Raw genomic sequence first — 27,527 nt, forward strand, 5'->3', positions numbered from 1 at the left:
AAGAGCATGTAATACTTTCAGTGTGGCAGGCATCAGAAGTACTAGCTAAGCAAAATGTCACAAAAGATTCAGAATTTAAATCAGAAACAGCAGTCACAGTGTATTAAGTTACACGCTGATGCCTGAACACGAGGACAGATACCGCTCAAATCAGTCACACGACAAGCAGCTTAACAAAGGTTGCTTGCAGAATTTTAGCTCTCCAAAAAAGAAGGAACTGCAGCTGAACTCACTCCGTTCAGGGCAGTTGTTCACAACGCAACTTCCAGGAAACATTCCTTACGCTCACAAGGCAGCAAACCCTTGTTTGTTCCCTGGCATGCCCCGCGTGGCACTTAAACCACCCGACAATGGCAGGAAGTCCTGGCACTGATTTGCTTACTTGGATAAATAAGTTTTTGTCCACACCTACCTGTTCACCTTTTGCTTTAGGAACAACTCTTTTATCTTCCATGTCACACTTGTTTCCTAACAGCATCCTCTCCACATCTTCATTGGCATGCTACAACGAGATAACAGACAGGATTACACATCTCCCCCAGCACGCAGCAAGCAGCTGCTCTACTTTTGGATCTCCACACCGCTCAAAGTCCAGGCGAACGCTTACACACGCCTAGCTGACCAGCTCTTTCCTGAGTCCTAACAAAGACTGGCAGAAATCATTCTTCAGACCCTACCCTGAAAATAAAGAGCTCGCGTATCCAGGAAGTGGAATTAGACGACGGCACGGAGACAGGACTGCCACCATCCCAACGTCAGTTATTCTTCCCCTTCCTTTTTATTTGTGTAGTCTAAGTGTGAGGTCTTCCTTTCTGAAAAGGATTAAGTGCTGTTTTGCGACACAGATTCTCCCAGCTCCCAGCATTCGCCGAGCAAACCCTGGTTGGGCTGCATTCAGTGACATGGGAAACGAAGCAGCTTCCTGCCTGGCGCTTAGAAGCCTGAGGTTTTTCGTGCTCTAGACACACACACTTACAGAAACAATGCTACAGAGGCCAAAACACTGGAGGACAAAATGAATCCCAAAACTACAGCTGCCAACAATCAAGCTCCACGCACTGCAGTGGCTCCAGCTGACACTATTACTTTTTTGGGATTTAAGGGATTGTCTGCATAGTTTTGCTCCAGACAGGTAAGTCACAGCAGTGTTTTCAACCACCACAAAGCTAAACGACAGAAAAGTTGTTTCTAAGTTACAAAAAAAAAAAAAAAAAACAACACTCTTTTGTTGTTTGTTTGTTTTTGAGGAGTTCCTGGGTTAAATAACAAAGGCAAATTGAAGCTCTCCAGCATCGTGCTATCATCGGAGCACGACTGCACGTCAGTTTTGTGCTTTAGCTCTACCTGCTAAGTGTTTCACCCAGAAGCTGGCAAACTCATGTAGAGAAAGGGCACTGACTCTGTACTGAGTGCACCTAAACTTGTCCATCACAACGGGAAAACTGAAGTGAGCACTGGGATAACACTCGAGATCCAACAAAAAGCAGGACCCCATACACAGGGAATGAGCCTCCTAAGGCAAAACCAATACCAAGGGGTTTCTCCAGGAGTGCTGTATGAACAGGAACACCTCAAGTACTGCCCATATCCACCATAACGAGGCACGAACACGCCAGGGATACCCATCAGACCAGCAGAGGAGCTCCAGCACGAAGCATCGCTTAAGTGGATAACTGAGGTACTTTGCAGCCTGACATGAGAAGCTTCTTGGAAAGTCTAATCTGAAGTTACTTTCACTCCAGCAGCCTTAATGCTGTTTTACAGCAGAATTACTAACACAACGACACAGGCAAGAGCCTCATGCATCCAGCACTCCTGCTCACAGTAATGACCCATTTCACGTTCCTCAGGAGAATCGCCCCCAGTTTTTTCCCTCCAGGTCATAAGGAGTAAGAACAACCAGATGGCAAAGACGCCGTGCAGATTAAGACACCAGAAATGTTGATTTTTCGTGCCCCGAGAACTGCTCACACAGCGGCAGACCTCTCAAATACAGCCAGCCCCCGTGCATAAAACTGAGCACTTGAACACCTCAATGAACTCCCGCTGGCCTGCAGCAGAAGTGCTCGGCGTGGGGCACCTCTGCAGAGCTGGCAGCCTTTAAATACTTAATATTTAGCAAGGATGAAGGTGTGACAGTTACACGTTTCTAGCTTTCCCAATTATTTCAGAATCAGGGCTTACGTATCCTGTAGAAGCGCCTCTTTGTGCTGAACTGCAACTCCGAACGGCAGCTTTCTGATCCAAACTTCTCATTATTGAGAGAATATCTTTGACAGCATTAGGTCCTTGTCAAACAGAAGCACTTGACTGCTTCGTTTGCTGCTGTCACCAGCAGTAATCCTGCACATGAGGGGACAGCACCCGGCAGTTTCAGGGAGCAGCCTGAGTGCTGGAGCTGAACCTCGGGGTTCGGACACACCTGAAGTCAGCTGCAGGGCTTGTGCTACCCGGCTCTGAGAGCACAGTGGCACGGCTGACAGCCTTACTCAGCAGCCTGGACACTGACTTTTTATTAAACAAAGCAACAAGTCTAAAGGCCTTGGCTTCCAGCTCACATTCGGCTCCTTGCTGAGTCTCCTTCTGTCCTACCCCACTCTTTCCCTTCTTCTTGCTTCCACGCCCACCTCAATCTTTGCCTTTCCGTATCCGTGTAATTTCCCATGTCTCTGCTAGGAAAATTACAGCCCCAACATAACATATTTGCCTTAAGAGCCTTTCACCAGCCTCAGAGCTTCAAGCAGCAGTGCCTGACAGCACCCACCTGCCGACACTCAGTTGTGCGGGGCCATCTTTGTGCTTTCTAAAAAGTAACGAAGCTGGAAGCCCCAACGTTTATTCCATCAGAAGACACCATAACAGAAGTAAAAACCAACAGTCGTGCTGCTCTCTAACATTTTGGCATTCCCTGAGAGCAAACTTTTAGGGGTCCAGGCACTGAATGCTTCCACACCAGTTTTTTTCTCGTTCACTTGACCTCTCTTGAAATTTTACCAACTTTGCGTGGTGAAACGAGATAAAACCACTTTACCTTGTTCAGTACTCCCCTAAAAAACAAACAACTGGCTACACACGTTTGAGTAATTTGCTGGAATTCAACAAGAGCAGTTTGCAATACTACCTGTAAGAGCAGTGATAAACCTGCAAATGCATCAGGACATCAGTTTTGGTGGAGACAACAGAGTGGAGGTGATCAGATTTAATCATCTTTGAGGACAACACAGCCACACAAATAAAATGAGTCCGTATCAGAGGTGGCAAACCATTCCACAGCTGCTCTCCAGCTCATGGCTTAGCGCAGCTCCTTCGCACACCACCTTGTGGTGGCAGCTCCTCCTGGAAACAGCCCTGCCCAGCTGCCAAAAGCTGCGTTCCCTACCTCCAAGTGTTCTCCAGCACAGGCACAAAGTTTGTTCGTGCATGGATTTAACACATCTGGACACTGCCAGCCCCCTGGGTAGTGCTGCAACCCTCCCTGCTGCTGCGGGGAGAGCTGAGGGGGGGAAGGCAGGAGATGGCCAGGTTCAGGACAGCCTGAAATGTTATTCAGTTGATGGGCCAGGTTCAGGACAGCACCCAAACCCCACGTTAAGTGGTGCACCACACCTCGTGCCAGTACAGAAGCGTAAGGTAAGCTCTGGGGGACTCACGAGATGCTCTGCAGGTCACCACAAACAGCTCGGGGCCGGGATCATACAGATGCCACTCACCTCGTCTATGTTTCTGAGCCACTTGCTGATGTTTTCAAAGCTCTTGGCGTTGGTGATGTCGTACACCAGCATGATTCCCATGGCACCTCTGTAGTAGGAGGTGGTGATGGTGTGAAATCGCTCCTGCCCTGCTGTGTCCCTGCAAAGAGAGCGCGTGTCAGAGGCAAGATCTACAGAAACACTTTTTCAGAAAAAAAATATGACAGAGGAAAGACATTGGACTGCTTAACGGGGCTTACATAGCTTTGCTTTCTGCCTTCTTTCTCAGCTGTCAAACAGCAAAGCAGTAAGTCACAGCAGCCTGGTGTCTTACCCCAATAAATAAACCCGGTATCAAACCACGGTAGGAATTTGTTAATTTTAAACTTTGTATTTTTACTGACAACTCCAAACTTTTGTCCAAAAGAAGCTTTTATTTCCAAGTCTCTCGTCTCAGGGCAGCATCCCAAAGACTTCTGAGCCCCAGTGGTGTGCAGAGACTGGGAGCAAGAAACGTTCCCACAGCACCTCGCCGGGACCGTGAGCGACGGCAGCAGTGCCCCAACAACACCGGGTCCCAAGCACTCGCTCCTTTTACTGAATTCTTCCAAAATAAACAAAAATATAACTCAGTCCTCCAGTTTGTGCAAGGTTCCCACCAGCTGCATGCTGGCTGGTGGAGCTGGGAGCAGCGCTAACAGAACTGGCTTCTGGGGTGGTGCTCCTGGAGAAAATCCCCTCCTGTTTCAGCGGCTGCTGAGCAGCCACGAAGACAATCACACAACTTTTTTTTTTTTCCAGAATCATAGAGTGGCTTGGGTGAAAAGGGACCCCAAAGCCCCCCCAGTGCCACCCCTGCCATGGGCACGACCCCTGCCCCCAGCCCAGGCTGCCCCCAGCCCCATCCAGCCTGGCCTTGGGCACCCCCAGCTCCTGGGGCAGCCTGCACCAAACCTCACTGCCCTCAGAGGGAAGGATTTCCTCCTTATATCTAACGTAGATCTCCTCTCTTGTAGTTTAAAGCCAGTTTCTGGAACTCAGAACTGAGAATAACTTTGTTTTCTGATCAGTTTTAGGAAGTTTTAACTTGATCTTGCAGACTTTGATGTAATGTTTCAGGACTATAAGTGATCGAGAAATAAATCAGAGATGTACTATAACATAAAGTATCTGAGGTGTACCATAACGTTGAGTTGTCTGTTTCTGTACGGAAGATGCTGAAAAGGGATGGTGAAAGCTCACTGAAGGCGTCTACTTTCCCAGCTAATTGTGAAATCTTCAGTGGGATGCACGAGATTTGGCTAAACAAACTTGCACACCATTAAAGCGAGAATTAGGACGTAACTGCACGTTCTGCAAGTGTCTTCCAGAGGACACCAACCTGGCAGACGACGTGTTTGCAGACATTTTGAGCAACACTATTCGTGATTGCCTTGGTGGAAGGTGGGTGCCGCCAGCCCCAAGCCTGGTGAAGACCCAGGCGCTGGCTGTGGCTGCCCTCAGCTTGTTTGTTTAAGGACACGTCAGATTTCTCTGATTTCTCTCATTTCCACGTGTCAGCTGACGGACAGGGAGGCAACCAAAAGCCCCCACATCGCACAAAACCAGTGAAGAAAAGCTCCTGAGCTGCAGGGCCTGCCAAGTTCCTCCTGAGTCTCATCGGCCCCGTTGGGCTCGGAGCCCTGGCCCCAGGTCCAGCAGTCCCTGAGATGGCTGCTGTGAGCTCCTGTCCCCTCCTGGCAGGTGACAGCAGCAGGAAGAGGGCAAAGAGCAGAGCAGAAGGCTGAGGGGCAGGCCCTGCGCTGAGCAGCTTTGCTCAGGAGCATTTCACAGCCCCACAGGAGCCCCGGTGTTGCAGAACCTCGGGGGTCCCACACAGAGATACCTGGTGCTTCACGGCTGGCTGTAACGGTGCTGAATCCCTCTCAGTTCCTTTCTGTCCCATTTTTTGACTCCTGATGTCCTGAAGTTCCTCCTGATGCCATCCTGAGGCCACTCCAAGCTCTCCAGACTTTATTTGCTGGCCAAAGGTCTAAACCACCCAGCCTCACCTACCACCCTGAACTACCCCAATTTACCTGCACGTAACCGGGGTGCAGAAGCCGGGCCAGCACCACACAGGAAGAGTTTCTAGGAGACTTCAGCGTGCCTGGTCCTGCACCCCACTGCATTGCCTTGTCATTAAGCAGGTTTTTCTGACATCTGGGTCACTGGTCACACACACTGAACTTCAGAGCTTTGCTTCTGTCTCTCCCGAACTTCACTTTTTGCCATGACATTTCTCCAATGGGTCAGGAGCAACACGAGTTACAAGCCAGCCCTCTCTCCTATTTACACTTTCATCTCGTCCTGCCTAGCTTTAAGACAATATCCATGCTCTCCTTCCCTCATCGAGCCCGCTAAAGAAAACACTGCCTAGCAGGGGACTCGGGACGGCCTCCTGCAAAACATCTCAAGAGAATTCTCGCTTACACGCAGTTTATTTTCTCTCCTCGCCTTCCCCCAGTCCAGTCCTCTGCAGCTTGCTTTTACCAGGCAGGGCAGCCTCAGCAGAGCCGTACCCAAACTACCAGGATTTATGGCATCTGCAGTTTCTCCCCGGCTGACGAGGCCGGTAGGCACCCCACGAAGAACGCCGATTGATTTTTACACAGCTTGGCTTTGGCAGCGCTCAGCTGTTACTCACTGCTTGTCAAGTCCCACACACCTACAACTCACTCGCTTCGCTACCTCCTACAGGATTTTTTCTGGCAATTGAAGCTAAGCTAATGGGTGAAAAGCGAGCTGGGGAGGGGAAATGCAAAGAACCTGGCTTTTTTTTTATTATTATCATTATTATATTTAAGTACTATCTTTGCCCTTTCCCCTCCTTAATGGATCTCTCCATTCATTATTCAAAGATAACTCTTAATGGATGTGAGATTAGAGACCTGACTGAGGCAAACAGAGGAAGTGAGTGATGGTTTTCAGACCCGTCTCGGCCTGATGAATCCACCCTGAGTAAATGGCACGACGCAATCTGACCGCGCGCCTCGCTCGCTGCCCTGGTTTCCATTCTGTTGCTCATACCTCCAGGACGTAAGAACATGCTCCGAAACGCTGGGGGTGCATTAAATCCTCGGTGGAGGTAAAATATTTGTGGAAGCCAGCTAGCTCTCCGAGCTAAAACAAATGCAGACAAGGATTATGGAGACGGCCAAAGAAAATGAGGCCCTACTGCGCAAGAGGGGACGGAGAACCGGGGTTTGTCGAGCTGCAAAAGGAAGACAAAGAGGCTGTCCTGGGGGAGCTGGGAGAGGAGAAGCACGAGGAAAGGGAAAAATCTATTGAAATTAGTCTCATGCCAACGTGAAAGTATGCAGAAACTGGATCGTATTGGAAGCCTAACCAACGGAGAAAGGAATTTCTGGGCCAGCTTTCCAGCTGACCTAGCAGAGACTAAGGGAGCCTTAAAATGCACTATGATTTGTTTACCCGAGCTTTACGCGGATGCAGCAACGAGAGATTGGATCTGATGATCTGTGAAGATCCCTCTCATCGGCACAGCTTGAAAGCCTGGTCCTCGACGTTCCGATTTCCCGCAGGATAATCCTAAAAATTTTATTACTGTACAAAATACTGCAAGAAGAGAAGGGGGAAGCTACGCAGCAGAGTACTGCATCGAGCAAACCATACCGCTGCTATCAGCCTCAGCAACTGGGTCAAAGGCTTTCCTTCACGAGGGAAATCCTGTAAGACACCCCCTTACTGGAAATTTTGGGGTTTCTGAAGTAGTATTCAGCCAGGAAAAAAAACGTAGTTAATGAAGTATCAGGTTGTTTTACAGGGAGTCAGACAAATGCCAAAATACGCTCTTCCACCTTGAGCTCTGCACATGGTGAACGGCCTCAAAAGCTGTCAGCAGCCAGAGTTAACCTTTAGATGTTCCCTGGGTAATTGCAAGAATTAATGAGACTGATCGTGCACCAGCTAGTGGAGCTGTCTGCAGCTTCGGCCGGCCACCCCCGTCCCCGTTAGATGCAAATTCCTGTGTTTAATAGGGAATTTCCACATGGGACTATTTCGGTTAGCCCTGCTGGTGCACATTTCCTTCACTTGAGAGGTGTTCCAAGCTGGGCGGTTATTTTTGCAACGAGCTCGTTCCTGAACAAAACAAAACCCTGCAGAAACTTCCCTCGCCGTAAACGTGTTCCCAGTGAAGATGCACGGATGGAAAAAAAAATATTTTATGCTCTAAACAATTAAGAACTGCACGTTAAGAAAATATGGCTACTTCTAAAATAGGGAATGGGACAAAATCCTGTAGGAAAGCCCAGTGGTGGGCAAGTTTTAGGTCAAGACTAGAGGGGTCTGAGGAGCCTCTACCTAAATACTGTGTTGTCTTGAACCCCATCCCTCCAGCACCCCACGCCGTCAGCATCAGGGTGTTTGCTCTGCTGCTTTTTGAGTTCACTCTCCCAATGTCACCATCCTGTAAATCCACGCTTAGGATCAGCTCTTACAACACACAGTTGTTTTCCCAGACTCTGGAGTCTGAAGAGAGAGACCAGAAAGCGGTTGTATTTTCTGCAAGCAGTTTTCTCAGAATATTCTTGAATAACTGGAAAGAGGGCTCCTGGGCAAAGTTCTTCTGCCACAGCAGAACTGGGTACATCACGATCCGCTTATTTATCGAGTTCTGTTCTGAAATACCTGGTGGCTCTGGGTTTTTTTCCCCTCCACGTTCTCCTTTCTCTACCTTCTCCCTGCTATGCTGAACAGGATCTTCTCCAAGTCTCTCGCTCCTGCTGGTGAATTTCCAGCAACTTTGATTTCCAGCGCCCTTGACCTTAAAGAGTCCTTCCTTCTCTTCAGTGTCTATCACTCAGTATTTTTGGATGACACCAGTATTTCCTTTCAGCCTTCGCTTCCTTCATTTCACCAGGATGAAAGACGCAGATCTGGCCTGTGGTGTCCTTACAGGTGCCACCCCTGGCCAAGCCAGAGCTCTGCCAGCATCCAGTCCTCTGTAGATCAAGGAATTCCGGAGCCAGAGATGACATTTGTGCACGTAACAGTTGAAAACGAGCTGTTCCTTCGTGAATTCCCTTGTGAGCTCGTGCACATCTGCAGCTACCACAACACCTTGTGATGAGCTTACCTTCCCTTCTGATGGTTTGCCCGTGCCACCTTCCAGCCTTATGCTAGAAGTAAAACTTCTCTATTGGCAAAGGCGCTGAGTTAGCGCAGTCTCAACCTACCTCTTCCAGCATACCTAAAATTTTAAAATTGTGTTTTGGTCGCTCCTCTTACAGCCCAAAGAATCCCAATTTTTCCCAGTTCTTAAAACACCTGTAACACCCCCCTGTAACCCCACTTGCCTCTTTCTAAAGCATGCTGATCAAAACCATACCTTACGTTATGCTGTGACGCCTCCTTCCCTGCCCACTGGGAACCACCTCACCCATTGGGGCAGGAAAACCACATTTAATTTTTCAATTGCTACGCCCTGCTAATAAGTGTAGTTAATTACAGCACACCTCAGCCTTGCACTTTCCATTTCAAAGCGATTCTACCTGCGTCCGGGTGAGCAGGACATTGCATTCTTAAAAGCTGAACTTTTTAGCTCTGCTGCTCCGTTCCTCAAAAGCGTTTTTATCTCCTCTGCAACTTTTTCTTTTCCTTTTTCACCTTTCTCAGTCCCAAGAGCCCTGTCCCACCCTCCTTGCTCGCAGCCCAAGCTCTCCTCCAGGTCTTCCCAGCCAAACCAGGGCTGCCCAGAGGCTCCCAGCACACAGAGATATCCCTCCCCAGGCCCACCATCTCCTGCCTCCCCTTGTCCCCACCTCCTCATTTCAATGCTGTTTTGCAACAAAGACATTTTCATTTGGAGCAACGTGGATACACTTTAATCCTAGCTTGATCCTTACCGAACAGCAGCCTCCCTTTTAATAGCAGCGAGCTATCACGTTACTTATCACCTCTGGCAAGGTTTAGCTCAGCTTGACCTTGCTATTCCTGCTTTCCTCCTGTATACGTATTTTAGAGGTCAAGGCATGGCTGAGATACTGCCATGTCTGCTCGTTTTCCATCCCCGAGGCGATGAAGGCAGCCAGCCTGCCTCGTAGGAAAAGGCCCCGAGTTGTTTTAGAAAAATGCCATTTTTATCTGTGTGCTGTAAAACTAATTGCCCATTGAGACCGCACCTCTACCCCAAGGAGTCCAAAAGCCAGCATTAGTCACCGGTACTCCGAAGTGGCAAGGGCTCTGAAGACACTGCAGGGCAGTAAAACACAACGGCCCCGCGCTGCAGGCAGGCAGAGAACAGCACAAGGAAGATTTAGTACATGGGTGATGAAGGATTACGGGCATCACTGAGAGACAGGTTGATAATGGTAATTCTGAACTGAGGAACAGCCTATTTCTGGTGTTTTCTGCATGGGAAAATGCAGTCCCCCAAACCTGGGAAGCAGCTGGCATATCCTAAGCTCTCTAAGGAACAAGATGCTGTCACCGTCGTCATTCTGCAAGCAGCTCAGCATCACTGTCCTGAGACAAACCTCGCACTAGGTGCCGGTCTGAACAAGCACCATGAGTAATAACCATGATGAAAATAGGAGTAATAAATATAAAGAGCAGCCAAAGCTGCCTTTGCTACCCAAGATGTTTAAGAATAAAACAAGCAGTCAGCAAGCAGAGCTGGTGGCGCCTTGGAGAGCCACGGCCAGGCCAATGGCACCAAACCCAGCAGCTCCGTGCAGATGAGAAACAGGGGAAAGGGGGCAGCCACACAACGGGACAGCAGTTTGCAGGGAGGGGGAGAAGTCACAAATGACAGTGGTTGTTCCTCCTCTGAGGATGGGCACGCTGCATTAATCGTGCCTGATGCAGAAGCACGTCTGCAACATAACCTGAAAGCCTCCAGGTGCTGAGTTTTGTTTCTCCTGCCCCTAACTGAAGCCGACTGCTTTCCTTTTCATGGTCAGTTCCTGATCTTCTGATGAGCTTATCGAAGCACAGATCCCAGCAGAAGTTCCAGCTATGGCTCAAAGACAAGTTTTGTTTTGTTTTCATTCAGCTCCATCAGCTCCTGTGCCCTTACTCCAGGTACAAAAGCACGGCCGTGCTCTGGGCAGAAGAAAAGCTCCGGGTACAGCCTCAAGCTCACGTGGGCAACGTTTGCATCCCCTGCAAACTACGGCAGCGGGAGCGAGGTGTAGTTCTGCAAACGTTACAGCACTCCTACAAGCACAGGGCGAGTTTAAGGACAGGAAGCCGTGGTTAAATATAGATGTGCTGCACAAAAAAGCCTCCTCGCCAGAGCTCGAGGCTGCTCCAGCCAAATGAGCAGCGGGCAGAACTCAGAGAGGCAAGGCTGGGCTGCGGTGTCTCAGGCAGAGCCCCGATGCCCTGCTGCTGGTTGTTTATGTCGGTTTGGGATCGTTAAATGCATGCTACAGGAGTTTTATTTCCTGCTTTCCAAGCTTCATTTCCAACGTGAGATTTTAAACCAGCAGGAGCGAGAAGCTTGCCTCTGGAGGCTCAGACGACACCCTCCCGTCTCTGCGACGTGGAAAGGTGGCAATTTCCTACAACTTGGCTCAACCAAAGCCCTCTTTTCCTTTCCCTAAGCCCCTGAAGCCCGCAGTGCTCACAGCTGCGTTACAGTTTTGCTTCTGTCTGTCCACACCTTCCACATCCCCAGCGTTCTGTATTTTCTGTTTCTCCGTTTCGTAACGACCCCGTCCAACGCTGAGTTTGAGGCTTCCTTTCAAGTCATTCCAACGCTTGGCTCTACCCACAGCAAAGCCGTGGAATTCGCAGCACCTAGGCTGCTGTGGGAAAAAGGAAGGCACGGTAATTGTTAGAAGCTGGGCTTTGATCTGGGCTGGAGATCTGAATGCAGCCTAATGAGCTGCTATCAGAGCGAGATGCCCAGCGAGTCGATCGATGCAGCTCTATTACACCTGAACGCCTCTTTAGCTAATGCTCTCAGCCCCTTCCTTCTCGCTGCTCTGCTTTCAGTTCCCAGTTGATCTATACCCATCTTCCTGCAGACATCTCCCTCTGAAACGCTGCCCTCCTGGAGCTGGTGACCCCTTGGGGCTCCCTGATGCAGAGCTGCTTCACCATCCACTGCTTCTTCATCGACCCGCTGGGCAGTTCCTGCAGCAAAATCAACTTGGGGAACTCCTCCTTGCAGGATACAAAGCAAAATAACTAAGTTGTCTGATTTCTTGCAGGACTGGGATACGAGAAACAACTCAGAGAAAGTGTAATGAGATAAATCCCAGGTCGCTGAACGATCATCCTTCCCGAGGAACTGTCCTTGGGTGCTCAGCCAGAGGAAGGACAGAGCCAGAGCACCAGGATCTCTGCACCTACAGACAGCCACACCATCAGGAGAACAGGATTTCTTATTAGTGGGGGACAAAAGGAGCAAGTTCTGGACTCAGTGCAGCAGGAGAACACACCAGCAATACACATACTCGGCTGAAGAGGGAGTTTCAATAAACGCACAGGCTGGGAGCAGCCATTAGGTTCCTGACCTGACCTGTCGCAGGGCTATTAAAATGGGACAAAAGAAAATCACCAGTTGGACAGGCACGACAAGAAGGAAAGCAGTGCGAGTCTCGCTTCGTGTTAGACGTTCCTACAGGACAGCAGTCACATTTTCAGCCAGCTGAGAGGCTCTCTGGTTTAGTACGGAAAAATATGAAGCAAATGCTGAGTGACTGCACTTTCCTGCCGACGCAGAGGAAGGCTACCAGTCAATTTGAAATCCAAGATTTGAGGCGACTCCTAATTTAAGATTTCCAGTTTTAAACACGTCCCACTAAATCACAGACTAGGAGGATCCTGACTTGCCAACAGCCTGCCCAACAGAGCAGCCTGTAGCAGTGACTGTGAGTGCAACACGCAGATCTCTTCCCCACTTCTCGAACAAAACAGAGCTTGACCACTTCTGAAAATACTCGACACCAACACAGTTACAGTCCCAAATGTAATCCCCAAAAAAGCAAACCCTTCTCCCAAAAACCTGCTGAAGGAGGCCGCCCAGCAGGACGCCACTGCGCAGCTTCTTGGGCCTGTTACTCACCAGATCTGCAGCTTGATCTTCTTTCCTTGTAATTCAACGGTTTTAATCTTGAAGTCTATCCCTAAAACAAACAAAGAAAGAAAAAAGTTAGTATTTCTTTACAAAAAAAGCAATCGCCCATCAGCTCAGAACGGCTCCAGACACAAGAAGAGCTTTGTTCTCCTGCTGGCCCTCCTGGTGAACGCAGGGTGCCCGCGAAGCTGGACACAGGCAGGTGCCCTCCAACGCCCCCAGCCCCAAGGGACACCACCAGGGAACGCTTCTAAGGCAATGTGGTTTGCAAAAGCTTTTACATTTCTTGATTTTTTTTTGCAATAAAAAAAAAAAGTTGATTTTCTGCAAGTTTTTGGAGTACTTTTTTTTTTTTTTTTTTTGAGTACTTCCTAACGAACGGGTGAGGGACCAGAGGGTCCCCATCTGGGCCTAGGACCCCGGCAGCTCCTGCACAGCAGGAGGGCACAGCTCCCTGCTCCAGGGATATAGGGCTGCACGGTGATTAACAGCAGGAGCTGATCACCAGCCCTAGGACATCAGCCAGGGGCCCCCACACCTCACTTCTGGGTACGTGTGCCATTTCCTTCCCCGTCAGCCAGGCAGCACGGCGTTACTCACACTAAGCTCCAACTCCGAAGCAGCACAGCTGCTATTAAACACGGCTGGCTTGGGGAACAAACCCTCTGGATGACCAGGAGCACCGTTTAGCCCGAGTTTTGCCATCCCCACACGGTGCCACGTGGTGCCGCGCAGCGCTCCGCAGCGACGCCATCGGCAGTAGCGAACCAACGCCCAGGGCATTCACCAAAAGCCCTGAAATGAAGGGATTTTAGGCAGCGACACCTGCTCTCAGGTCCTGCCCAGATAAAGCAGGATGTTTGGCAGCCACTGGGTGAGTGCGTTGAGATAAGGCGAGCTGCTGACCTACCCAAACACACCGATTCTCCTCCTCACCGAGGGATTTCGCTAGCTCTAACACCTGGGGATAAAACAAACCCCTCGTTCCACGTCAGACGCAGCTCTCACCGCAATCCCAAGGTGATACCAGCTCAGCCCCCGAAGCAGAGGAGATGCTACCAGAGGGCTGCCCGCCTCCAGCTGCCTTCCCAGTTTCCCAGTGGCTCTGGCAGACTGGAAGTGCTCGCCCCCCCAGCAAAGCGCCCTGGTGCTGCAGGAACGGAGGCTTCGGAGAAAGCTCCTCACAGGCACAGAGCTTCCAGGAACAGCCAAGTTCAGGAGAGAGTTCAAGATGGCAACAGGCATAAAAATTGAATGGTGTATTGCTAGCACAGGAGGGTAATGCCAGACCTACTGAATTAAAGATGAGCCTGAAATTAGCTCCTCATCAACTGCTGGTAAGATATTCATCAGATTCACCAGGGCAAGCCGGAGCCCACAGAGAAACCTGGACGTACGCAGCCAGGTTTAAGAAGACAGAAGCTGTACCTGGATTCTTCTTATTCCTGGCCCTGCAGCACCACGGCCTGAGCACCACCGCCAGGACCTCGCGGGACGCAAAGATCCAAAGATCGCTCTCCCCTCGCTAAATCACAACCCAATTGTTCTTGAAAAGGGAAAGGGAAAGTTATTTTGCAGCCCAGAGCAGCAGCCGACGAGCTGGCCCTCTGCAGGCAGCAGGGGCTGTGCGGGCATCCCCTGCCAACAAAGCCAGCATTGAGCCGGAGGCCGGGCAGCAGCAAGCGCAGCGCGGGGATGCTGCGGCACCAGGATGCTGCTGGTGAACCTGCAGGGCGAGCACCGTCAGCTTCCCATCACCAGCACCCTTATTTTGTTATTTTATTTCTGTATTTAGCTCATGGCTATGCTTTAACGCTATCGTGTAATCGCAACGGGAAGAAGAAAAGCAAGCGTGTGCCACTTGGTGCCCCGGTGCGTCCACGCCACCCACCGCTGTGCTCGCAGGCTCTGGCACCAAGGGTTTTTCTTACTTGAACTCCAGCCACGCTCAAATTTTCCAACAAAGACCACATGGCTCTTGTGCTCGGATCCTTTTCCAGCTGGCAGCACCACTGCAGCCCCCAGCCCGAGCCACAGCATCTTCCCCAGAGGCTCAGGGGTGCACCAAAACCCACCTCAAACAGCCAGAGCACGGAGAGCTCCGCCAAACGCCTTCACAGCTGCAGGAGGATGTAAAGCTCACCTGCACTGCCGAGGTTTTGAGCATCCCAGCATGAGCAAAGCCGGGGTGGCCACACAGAAAGGCACCTACCCACTATACCTCCTTGGGACACTTCTGAATGCACGAAGGAAGGAGGAAGCGCGGCCCTGCAGCACTAAAATATTCTTATTTAAATACAAAAACAAGCAGTAAAAGACGGCTCAGCAGCAGCATGGAAATAGAGCAGTGACAAAGCCTGCAAGTTTTTTAACTCAGGAAATTAGCTCTGGGCAGAGACCTTTGCAGAGCTTGGCCTGGCTCTTTTACACAGAAGTTTTTGGTTATGAGAGCCCGGGATCCTCAAGGCCGGCTTGATATAAGGTGGTTGTAAGCAGATGACTTCTGGAACAATCTCCAGAGCCAGACACTACTCTGAATTCATTAACCTCTACAGCATAACACAAACAAGAAGTGGCTCCTCCAACATCCCAGCAAGAAACCTCCTGAGTAGAGTTGAGAACTATAAACTCCGAGGTCAATCCAAGCCTTGCGTACGAGCCTTAATACTGCAGAATGCTATTTTATTAAGAATATACAGACACTGGCATTTGTTATCAGTTTGTTATCGTACTTCAGATCAAATACCTCATAAGAAAGCTTCAGATGCAGATAGGCCTCCTCCTCCCAAAGAAAGCCCAACACAGGCATGTTGGACAAGACGCAGGGGCTCTGGTTTTAGTTGAACTCTTTAAAACTAAAACGCTGGTTTTAGTTGATCTCAGGTACTGCTCAGGTCTTTGAAAAGCTTTCCTCTACAAGGCAGAGCACTCTGCCTACACAGGATGAGCACACCGGGACTGTGCTGCAACAGCGCTGCACGTTTGGTGCAGAAACGGGTGTTCTGGGCACAGGATTGAGATAAAAAACTAGCTGAAAGGGACAAGAGCTCACAGCACGCCGATGGTCGCTGCATGCCTGGGTACACACGCAGCACCCAGCTCCAGCTCAGCAGAGACCCCTGAAAATGCACGCAGCAATTTCTTGTAAACAGCTTTATATCCAAAGACTTATTTAAAAATAATATTTTTAGATGTTTCTCAGTAAAAGTTCAATTGAACTCTGCTTTGATACAAAAGCAAGAGAACAAGCACCCACCACGCAGTGCCCCCGGTCAGATCCGCAGCTTTTGAACCGAGTGGGCAGGAATCCTTAGCAGGGCTGCACGCTGCTCGTGACTCAGACCCTTCGGGAAGGGAAACTCAAGGTGTTCAGCCTCATCCCTTGGCAAAAGCTTGAGTGAAAGCAAAGTTTTATCATCGAGAGCAAAATTCAGCTGACAAGGTAAGCAAGAGGCAGCTCTAGGCCAGCTGGGACAAGCCTCACAGCAAGTCTTCGTGGAGCACGGATCTGCCACCTCTGGCAGAAAGCACGGCGCTTGGCTGCAGGGGAGAGGAGAGAAAGCTCTCGTAACCAGTCTCTAAGCAGAGCTGGGACCCACGTCCTCCTCCCCTGCTGCTCACAGCTTGCATGGACTTCACTCTCCAGCAGGTAAATCTCCTCAGCTCTCAATTCTTCGTGAAGTCTTCTCTCCCAGGAGATGGTGGGAATGGCACAATGAGAGGCTTCACTACACGGAGTCTCGAGCTCCTGCTCGCTCCGAGTCTGAATGAGATCACCGGAGACAATGCAGAAACCTGAGCGTCAGGATGACTTTCAGGATGACTTTCAGGATGACTCGGTTGCTTTTGGGCAGTATTGGGAAACTGCAGGTCCACGTAAGGAGCTTGGGCTTTAGGTCACATCAAGTTTGTCTAGCGAGACATTTATTCAGCAGGAATCGAGACCTCTCTTGAATTTGAGCTGCTTCTCTTTGCCCCGATCACACCGAACACGTTCAGCCACGTGGGGAAGGGGCAGCGTGGCCACGACAGAAGGCTGGCTGCCTCTTCCAAGGGAGAGCTCGCTCCATACCGGGTGGTCCTCACCCCTGCTGGTTTTATTTTGTGTATGTGTGTACCTACCGACAGCACGGGCAGCTCCCAGGTACACTTTTCTATGCTCAAACATGGCAATGAAGCCTTTGAAGCAGCAGAAGCCCTGGTATTGCTTAACACAAACCCACCAGCAGCACAAACCTTGATTTGGAAAGGTGAAAACCAATCACTGAATGCACGTGTTGCAAAAAATACTGGCCCTTAGTGCCACGGCCCTACCAAGCACTGCTGTGAGTCTCAAGGAGCACTGCAGGTCCTCATGGATCACCTGCCGCAGGACACAAATAAATCAGGCAGCCCTCGTGGGCTGGAGGCCTCGGGACAGGGCTGTCTTGATGTGGCTGGCTTCAGAAGGAGGAAGAGGAACGAGGCACCTCTGGTTTCACGTGGTGCTGGCCCGGGCTGCGCTCCCTGCCTGCAGCTGGGGGAGCTGGGGAAGGATCAAAGGAAGGAGCTGCACAGAAGAAAAGCTCCACGCAGACAAAAGCTCTGGTTAGTACAGTTACAAGCACAATCCCAGTTCCCCTCTTTGAAGAGATCGGTGCAAGTTACATCTCAAATCACCTTTGACATCTTCATTTCAATATAAACAGCTACAGCACCGAGACTAACGCACGGAGGAAGCCACGATCCCTGGCAAGATTTCTCTTGGCCTCCCACTAAAACCCTGCAAGCGCACCAAGCACTGCGGCACCTCCGAAAGGAGGAAGCAAAAATGAGGCACCTATGTAAAAGAAAGGCAGCAATACATTTAATAATCGATGGGAATTTCATGGCACAGTTCTGAACTTCTTTCAAAAGAAATCAAGGATTTCTGAACTTGCCTGCTTTGCTTAGGGGATAGAGCGGGTTGGGAGGAAAAAAGGGAAAAGGAGAAGGAGACCCCAGCAGGCAGCAGCCAGGCAGTGCCTGAATGCCATGGGTTTCCCTGGGGTAGTTAATTTTCGTTGCAGGGGCTCCTACGAAGCTGTGCTCTGGGTTTTTGATGAAAATAGTGGTGGTAACACACGGATGGATCGGTTGCTGCAGGGAGCCAAGTGAGGAGCCCGGGGGGCACAAGGAGCCGGGAGGGGACAGAGCCAGGACAGCTGACCCCAAGGGACTTGTTCTGCTCACGAGATAATTTTAGTTTCTCTGAAAAAAAAAAAAAGAGACTTTTAAGCCTTAACACAGCAAGCAGCTTACTGTGCAATCAGAGCAATGCAGCTGGAGGTGGATGGAGCACAGAGCAGGCCAGCACGGATCTCACCAGCTGAATACCCGGGGTCCAGCGGGCTGAGTTCTGCTGTTAGCCTGTGACAACTCCCAACAAACCGCTGCAAAGCCAAATCTGCTATAAATAACCTGGTGTACCCACCGCACACCCTGTTAGCACAGCAGCACTCGATAACTGAACTTTACCCACTGCCAGCCCCGCTCCCTGTGCCAGCACCACGAGCGCCCGTCCCGAATTCACCCCGGGGAGCTGTCAGCAGGGCTCACAGGGCCCACGGGACGGAGCTCACGCTGCAGCCTCCCAGCTCTCCTCGCACCCAGGGATCCAGCTGGTTCAGCACAGATGACAATTCGGATGGTGAAGCATGACTGCCCTGTCACCTCGGCCTTCGCAAGCTCAGAAAACCACCAGAAGCCACCTCTTGTGGGCTGAGAAGGGTCCTTGTACCCCTCGGCTGTCTTTGCTGCCCTTCCCTAAATCTTTAATCCCAAGATTTTTGATATTCGGTGACCACAGATGAGGACTTAAGGATAGGACTTAAGATACAAGCAGACTGTTTCATAAAATCCCGGAAAGGTTTGGGCTTCAAGGTCCCTTCCAAGCCATCTCATTTCAGCCCCCAGCCCCATCCAGCCTGGCCCTGGGCACTGCCAGGGCTGGGGCACCCCCAGCTCCTGGGGGCAGTTTCTGTGCAGCCCCACAGCAGATCGGGGAATTCACCAGTTTCACCCGCGCTGCACCGAGGCTTTGCAGTGTGGAGCACAAAGCAGCAGAGCAGCAAGGACTGCCTGGGCCTGCTCTGCCAGCTTTCGAGTCGTGACAACTTCACACTTAACCAGGAGTCCCAGCTGAACACAGCAACACCTCTCTGGTATGAAATCCCCGGAGAGGTACAGCTGGTTAACTCCAGGAGTCTCAGAAAGCCCCACACCAACGGGGCCCAGCAGCAGCCTTCTGCTTGAGGGATGTGTTCCTGAGGGACACGTGAGAACAGCACCAGGAGGAAGCAGCCGGGTGGCTCAAACCATGACTCAATCAGTTTAATTCCACCGATGACGAGATTAGTTTCACCCTTCTCCGCTCCTCCTTGCCCGTACATCCAGTCACTGCTGTCAGTCCTCCCGTCCTCGGGTGGGATCTGGACCTCTGAGGCTTCTCCTTTCAGGAAGGGCCTCCCCTACGAGCTCCTCAAACCACCCGCTCATTAAGCAAGACCTTATTTGCATAACCAGCAAGTGCCCTGCCTTGGTTCCCTCGTCAGGGAGCATTCACTCCTTTGCTATTTGGAAGAAGCACAGAAGTTTGGAGGAGAGCAGCTGTACCTCCAACTGCTGAGGACCCACAGGAGAGCCTTGGGTTTGTCTCAAAGCATCCCCCAAACCAGTATTTCTGTAGAGCAGCGATCAAGAAGAGTCATCACGACCAGACACTTCTCCTGCTGCGCATCTTAAACCACTCACTCACTCATTATATACTTACTCCTTCGAGGAATGCAGTAGGATTGTCAAAATCCAAACAATCGACTTACCTTTAATGTTTAAAACTAGATCTGCTAAACCAGAGATCCTTAAAAAAAAGCAGAAGAAGTCAAAGCTTGCTGCCTTTCTCAGTAGGCTGATGAAGTCCAAGAGGACCTGAAACTCAGGCAGGAGTTGGGCTGGATGTCAGGTTTCCGTAAATCTCCCTTGCAGCAGATTTTCAGTCCCTCTAAATCATTCATGGCTCTTTCCTGAACTTTCTTTTTTTCAGTATGATTCTGTACTATCTTTCTAGAGCTCTTTGCAGCCCGATTTCCACCATTCCTGCATCAACCCATTCCCAGCTCTGGAATGTACCCGTAAGGGAGGCCGCAGGCCAGCAGCAGCAGCAGTGCTGCTGCCAGATCATCCCCTCCCAGTTATTAATTCTTAACGAAGCAGATGACAATCCTGTGAGGCAGCAACTCCAGCGTGACCTACATTCTTCCAGTCCAGATGCCTGCACTCGCTGTGCTCTCAGATGCTGGCTCACATTACAAGCAAAGAAGTGACTGAAACAAGAGCGGCGTTGCCGGGATGCTGGATTTATGCAAATCCTCTCGACCTGCTGATAAGGGGGACCCGGCTGAATATTCATTTGGGTGACAAACTCGCCCAAATGGCTTTTTTATCACCCCCAAAACCTCTTATCTGAGGCCGGCCGCATTCTTTGGATGCTCTCAGGACGGGGATCTTCGCTCTGCTGCGGCTTCCCCAGAGCTTTCCACGCAGGCTGCCCCACGCTGCGGCCACAGCCCAGAGAGAAGCAGCAAAGTTCAGGTTTCCAGGAGCCACAACGACACTTCCCTACCCTGAAAGGGTTTTTGAAGTGCTCCCACTTCCCCTCAGAGCAGCAGACAAGCTGTAAGCATGCGAGCTTCCTTTGTGCAGCACTCAGTTCAAGGCTGAGTATTAAATCTAGGTCAAGACGACAGCCTTCCAGCGCACCAAAAGCTCTCCTCCCTCCTCCTAGCCTCTCTTGAAGCCTCCTCGAAGACTTGTATGAAGATGTAGGTGTTAACCAGTGGTCTGAATTCTGGAGTAACCCACCACCAAAGTCAGCATCCCCACCAGGAACTCCGTAAGAGCACCTGAGGGCAACATTCAAGTGAGAAACATCAAATAGGGACAGAGGCAGAGGTGCTGTGAACTTATAGGTTATTCCCTATTTACCAGCCTTTTTTAAAATACAGATTGTATTCAAAAATTGGCACTTGTCCACACGTCTGGGACTCAGAAGGCTCCAAGGAAGCAAACGGTGCTGAGAAATCGGGAATTCCACGAGGCTGCCTCTCCTGAAGCGGCACTGTTGGGATGTTTAACCATCCCAACAAGGGAAGTGCTGCTCTGCCCCGTACCTGGGGTTAAAGCAGCCAACCCAAGCAAGCAGCAGGTCAGACAGGAGCGTTATCGCTCGGCTCACAGCTGTAGCTGAGGTCCCATCCCGTGCATCTGCTTGTTTTAAAGCATCACCACCACGCTCAGCAGCAAAAGGGACGGCGACTCCTAGGAACTCGACGCACCTCAGCTCCCGTACTGCATCCACTGCACACACCCAAGCACTGACCTGCAAACCAGAAGCTAATAATGAAGCTAATAATGAAGCAAAGACCAAAACACACCATTCCTGGGAAATCCAGATAATGACACCTCCAAGGGAGGAAGGAAGATAGATGAGCCTAAAAATATCAATTAGGGGTTCCTCGCTGCAGGTTTGTAGGGAAGGTACCTGAATGAAGCCAGGCTCCATCCACAGGAGCTCCAAACCAGCCCGATCGCAGCGCCGGGAGGTGGGAGGTGTGCTTGAAGCTGACAGAGACAGCTGAGGTGTGGAAGCAGCAGCTCCTGGGCAAAGCAACCTGGGGGAGCTCTCAGCTGCTGCAGCCGTACCCACCAGCGCCTCCAGAGCACGAAGCAGCCAGCTGGGGGATGGCAAAGTTCACGGGGCCACAACCGCAAGCAGCTGGGTGGTGGTGGCACAGTTCTGATCTCAGAGCCTGGGCAAGGTTCAGAAGATAACCGGGGCAAGGGGCTTTCCTGAAACAGATGCAGACGCCAGGCCCCGGGCATCAATCCCAGAATCAACGAGGTTGGAAGAGAGCTCCGAGATAAACCCAGCCCAAACCCTGACCTAACTCTAAGCCATATCACTGAGCTCTACATCGAAACGGCTTGTGAAGACCTCCAGGGGTGGTGACTGAACCAAGTCCTGCCCTAACCCACATCACTAAGAAGTGGCAGCACTTGAAACCCGGCCCATTTAACTTGTAAGCACGACCCCCATGAATTTCGGGTGCAGCAAGCCTCCCTTACGCTCACACCCAGCACACTGAGATCCCAGAAAATGGTTCAGTCCCACCTTGGTGCCAGTCACCAGAGCAGATGGGGACAGAAGCCATTTTCAAGGCAGGACGGGTTACGAAGCCTCTGAGAACCTCTCCTCCCCCCCATTTATAAGCATTAATTCAATTTTTGCCTATCAGAGACCAACCATACACAGCCTCTAACTCTCAGGGCTGGCCCTTGGTGGGGCACACAGTGGAGGAGTGCTGGAGGGGGGCCCAGGAGGCAGGCGGCTCAGCAGCGAGGGTCCCAGAGGCCAGCATTCACTGCAGCGTTTTCCTCCTGGGGACGGAGTTCCAAGAAGTCACGTGGAAGTACAGCTCCAATGCCCATGGAAAAAAAAAAATCTCTGCTCAGAAAGAAAACTGAAGCTTCCTGTTGACACCACCTACACTGCCGCTTAGGTCCGTGAAACCCCAAAGAGTTTCGGTTTCAGCACAAGCCACGGCTTCTTCCAGAAGAAAGAAACTTTCTCATTTTGTTATTCCAGAGGCTGAACCTTACACAGGGCTCCCACAACCAAAACAAAAGAAAATGAACAAAGGAGCTATTTCAGTGATCTTTTATGCATACCAAGAGACAAGGGAGACAATAAGGTTTTTATTCGCAAGGTAGTAAGGGAAAAAAAAAGGCAAAGCTCCAGCAAGAAATACAACTGCAGAGCTGCTCCCCTGCAGCAGTAACCTCTGCTGCGTGTCCCTAAATTCCAGGTTTGGGGGCTGATTGCCCCCGCAGGATGTGGAAACCACGGGAAATTCTGTCCTAAACCACCAGGCACGTGTGTGAGGGATGCTCAAGTCCGATTGCATCTGCTTAAACCACTTCTCCTGGGCGCCTCAGCCCACTTACGCTTTCTTCGTCAGCCCGAAAATAACCACGGCGCACGGAGCCGCTCTCACGCACGCCGCTGCTATTTGTGAAGCAGAAAATTTGTCACTACTCGCTGGAGCAGCGATTCTGGCCTCGAGTTACATAAAAAAAAAAAAGAACCCTCAAGTCGACACCCACCCTGGCTGCTTTCTGCTCACCAGCTTGAGGAGAAGGCGAGCACAGAAAGGTGGCGCTGGGTCCATGCTGTCTGCTCGAGCAGCGCCAGGGCAGTGGATTCAGCCCCTGGATGAGAGGGAAACACCTCGAAGCTCCCTGCAGCTCCTGCAGCCACTCATGGCCGTGCCCAAGCTAAGACCGGTTATTTTTTGGGGGAATTAAGGCTCCGTAGGGCTAACCTCACAGAGGAGAGGCCATCGCTGCTGCTTCCAGCCCAGGCAGGGTGCTGGGACGCGCCTCCACCCGCGTTTCATCGGCTCAGCCGTGCCAGCAGCTGAAGGCACCGAGCACCAAGCACGGGACTGAGCAACCACCTCCAGCTTCCAGCAGCACAACTCAAGGGTCAGAAACTCCTCCGTCATTTCCAAACGGGTTTAGGAGCCTGTCTGTGTGCCACAGTCATCACCAGTATCTGAGACCTGAATCCACGATGCTTCACGGGATGGCTCAAGTTTTCAGAAGTGCATTTTTTTGAGCACCAGGCCATTACCGCACTGCATTTGAAATTTTATATATTTTCTCTGGTCAAACAGTCCGGGAAGCTGCCTTTTCCAGCTCACTAGGAGGAGCACGTGTACTTGTAAGCGACATATTGCTGGAAAAACAGGTTTCTTTCCCCAGAAGCAGTGACTGCTGCCACTATTCACAAACTCACCCTGAGTGCAGCTGCCTGGAGCACGCCGCGGGGTCTCACTGCTGCCAGGAGCGGCGGCCCCGTCCCCAAGGGCTGGCGACGTGACCCCGGCCTTTCTGCCAGAGGCTCTCAGCACAGAGCTGCTGGTGAAGGACACGCCTGTGATTTCCCACCCTGAGTGCAGAGAATGGCATCGTGCTCGCTGTTAAATATAGCGTGTGCAGACCCGAGCTTTGTTGCTCTACGACGTGGGCACAGTTGGGTTTGTACGGACCTGAAGCAGCCGCCGCGTGATTGAGGATGCTCTCCGGTACTGAACACCAGCAGGTATTTACTCCGATGTCCAGATTTCAGAAAAAGCTTCAATTTATGAACATTTCAGCACCAAGAACCAGAAGCCTTCACAGAGGCGAAGCACTGCAGGTATTTACCTCTGGTTTAAACCAATTCCCAGGAATCTAAGATCATTTCCACGCTGCGAGCAGCTGGTGCCGCCACCTCGCTCACCCCACGGAGACCAAGTTCTACGCCAGCAGACGTCTCCACCCAACCTCCCGAAGTTCTCCAGTGAGCAGCAACGCTCCCAGGCTATTTAGCAGGAAACCTGAAGCAAGGAAGGAAAAAAAAACCGCCCACTGCTGCAGTATTGCCCAGAAGCACCCCGTTTGTCAGGTTTTTATCGCCGTAATTGTTACTGATCCTGCTACACTCAAATTGAACTCATGGAAAGAGCCTGAGAAATGGGGATCCCGTACCTCTGAGGGTGGAAAGACCTGGAAGAACGCCACCAGCACTGCCTCGAATCACAGGTTACCCCAAAATCAGCTCCCGGCAGCACCCACCCTGCAGCTCAGCGTCCCACTGCAACACCGAGTGGGGCTGCGTTGGGAATCGACGCCAGGACAGACCCGAAGAATTCAGGTTAAAGGAGAGTTACACTGACAGCTGGACCGGCAGCACCACAAGTCCCGGGGGCTGAAACCGAGGGTGACGACAGCGCTGGACACACAGGGAATGCTGGAACTGCCCCAAAAACTGGGTGAGGAGCACCCGAAGGGGCTCTGAGCAAGACGTTGCTGCCTTCTTCATCCGTCGGCTCTTCCACCTCTTAAACTTTGTCAGGAGCTCTTCACAAGGCTGGGGCTGTCACCTAATCCCTGAAGACCAGAGGGAGCTCTTCAGACCTCCAAGGGGAACCTCTCCAGCCCACAGCACTCCTGGTGGCAGCCTGCAGCACCTCGAACACTGAGTTCAGCCCCCAGCAGGGTCCTGGCAGCCAGGACTGATGGCCACAGGCGTGGAGCACAAAACAAGAGCTTCTGATGCACAGCCTCAAGCAGGGACACGTTAACTCCATGCTGAACATCCCCTCTGGAGAGATCTTCAGGGAAGTTCCTGAGACGCCTCTGTGTGAGCCACCAGCCCCAGTCACCAAACCAGGAACGGGAAGAGAAGTGCAGATGTTCCAGAGCTCACAGCCGGGCCGTGTACATCAGCAGTAAGCACAGAGCCCGAGGAGCCAGCAGCACCATCTCTGTTGTTGCCAGAAACTTGAGCAGTTTTAAAAAAAAAAGTGTTTTGTTGTTTACTAGCAAGATCAAAAAGTGAGACGGAGATGAAAGCAGCTCACAGCATGCCGAACGGAACAGCGGTGGTGCTGGGATTCAGTGCAGCAGCAATCAGCTGGGTTGGCAGCACGCTTCTGAGCTTCCCTTAATGTGATGGAGAGGTGTGTGTGCTGCCACGGTCACAGCAATGGGATTTCTGAGCTTGCCTTGCCCCGACAGCCAGCCCGTGCTGACTGCTCAGCCTGAACAAGCCACCACACCATAAGAAACCCACCTCAGAAACTGGAGAGGGTAAGGTGCAGGCTGCAGCAGGCTTTGGGGACACCGAAAATTAAGACTGCTACCCCAGGAACTGGTAGTGCCTCAGAACTGCTGCCAGCACGGGCAGCTTCTTCCTTAAATGTGGAAGTTCAGACCTTTATTGTAGAAACCAACGGTGGGCAAGGAGCTCGCCCTGACCTCGAGCAGAGGAACAGGGCCGCCCATCTGGGGGGTGACTGGTAGGCTGGGTGATCACAGTAGAGGTCGGTGCAGGCATTCTGCCCGCAGCAGCAGCAGGGAGGCAGGCAGCCCTCTCTCGGGCAGCGAGGAGTCCCACTGAGGAAACACAAGGCACCAACGGGCATTTCTCCACACAACAACAGCCCCGGTCCCGCTGGGAAAAAGCCTGGAGTTGTTTGAACTCCAGAAAGGAACAAAAAACACGCAGAGACTTCAACTGCAACCCACGCAAGACTTCTGGTTCCGCCCACGCGGAGCAGCAAACCCCACAGGGTTACACGGTCCTGGAGCACTGGGGGTGAGCACAGCTCTGGGTGCAGCAGCCCCGGCCCCGCTGCAGCCCCTGCACCACCACAGGGAACTCCCCAGACACCGGGGGCTGGTGGGCTCCAGCACCCTGAGTTACACAGACCTGACACTGCCACGTGCCATCGGGTCCCCCCCGGGCAGGATGAGGCTCCCCCAGGCCCCCAGGAAGGAGGCCAAGCAGGAGCTGCTGCCAGGGCGAAGCCCCCGTGCTGCTGCCTCGGCACTCGGGGCAGCAGGGGCTATAGCAGAGATCCTCCAAGGCAGGATTTCTTTTTCCCTCTCCCCTGGTTACGTATTTAGCAATGGACTCTCAATTAGTGCTCTAATTAAATAGCAATACTAACTTCGAGGACAGAAAAAGATGCAGGATAACAACAGGAGTGCTGCTTTCTTTGGAGAAGAGGCAGGTCGAGAAGCCACGAGGGAAGCACTCCCCTGAACCCCCAGGTTGTGCCCATCACCAAGCAAGGAGCTACAAAACAGCCTTGGTTTGGAGGTCACAGAAGGGATGCTGGAGATCACCCAGCCCAAACAGAAGCACCTACATCCCCGCCTACCTGTTCCTGAGCAAGTTCCCTTCCAATTTCATCAGGCATTGCACTCGGTCTTGTAAAACCCAAAAGCAGACTACGGACTGTGAAGGCAGCCTGTCAAACTCAGCCCGCTCTCTGAATTTGAAACAGGCTTTTCCCCCAGGCAACATCACTGACTCCGCTCACTCTTCAGCTACACCTCGGTGCCAAAGTCACCGTTGGGCCTGGACACGCTCACAGCCCCCTTCCCAATCCTGCCCCCGTCTCCTGGCACTCCGCACAGCCACGAACCAGCCTCCTGCAGGCCAGCACAAGCAGCTGTGGGCGCAAGGACGGCCAGAAGAGGAGCAGCAGGGCTGCATGTGTGTGACCGAGGAGCTGAGCAGCAGTCTCACCCTTCGGCCTGGGACAGGGACAGCAGCAGCACAGGAAAGCAGCAGGCACAGCCGAGGGCTTCGTCCTGTTTCATACCAGGGGCTGGGAGGGGAAGGGCGCAGGGAACGTGCTGGCACTGCCACCAGAGGCCATCAATCACACGCCAGCTGCCATAAAAATCAATTTGCACAAATAACCTCTCGCTGTGACTCCCACCCCGGTGTCCCCACGCCCCCAGCACACCTCAGGGGACGGCTGCAGCCCAGCAGAACAGCGAGGGCACAAAGCTTCCAGCCAGCTCCGTCCCTCGGCTACTCCCCACAGAGATGTCCCCGTGTCCCTGATCAGGGACAAGGCACCACCAGCAGAGCTGCTGCTTGTTATTCCTGGCCCCAGGTGAGGAGCCAGCCACCCCGTATCCCACCCGGAGCCCCCCCAGGAGGAGCAGCCCCACAGTAGGTGCGTGGCAGCCAGCACCCCAAAACATCCACTGGCACCTTCTGCACCCATCCACCTCCTGCCCTCCACGGGCTGCCGTGGCAGCGAGCTCCAGCATCCAGCTCCACCTGCAAAAGTGACACCTGCATCTCTCGCTGGGTGCTGACTGCT

At 51.8% G+C, this 27,527-nt stretch overlaps 1 protein-coding gene across 1 annotated transcript in view; it reads right to left on the bottom strand.

The window, feature by feature from the left end:
* Positions 1-27,527, bottom strand: part of RAB10 (RAB10, member RAS oncogene family) — a 37,671-nt gene that overhangs the window by 5,584 nt on the left and 4,560 nt on the right. The window contains exons 2-4 of the mRNA XM_032184126.1: positions 12,769-12,829; positions 3,711-3,849; positions 413-502 (exon numbers count right to left, since the gene is read on the bottom strand). Of these exons, the coding sequence (XP_032040017.1) occupies positions 413-502; positions 3,711-3,849; positions 12,769-12,829 (290 nt within the window). The remainder of the gene's footprint in view (positions 1-412; positions 503-3,710; positions 3,850-12,768; positions 12,830-27,527) is intronic.

The sequence above is a fragment of the Aythya fuligula genome, chromosome 3, assembly GCF_009819795.1.
Source record: "Aythya fuligula isolate bAytFul2 chromosome 3, bAytFul2.pri, whole genome shotgun sequence".
NCBI lineage: Eukaryota > Metazoa > Chordata > Aves > Anseriformes > Anatidae > Aythya > Aythya fuligula.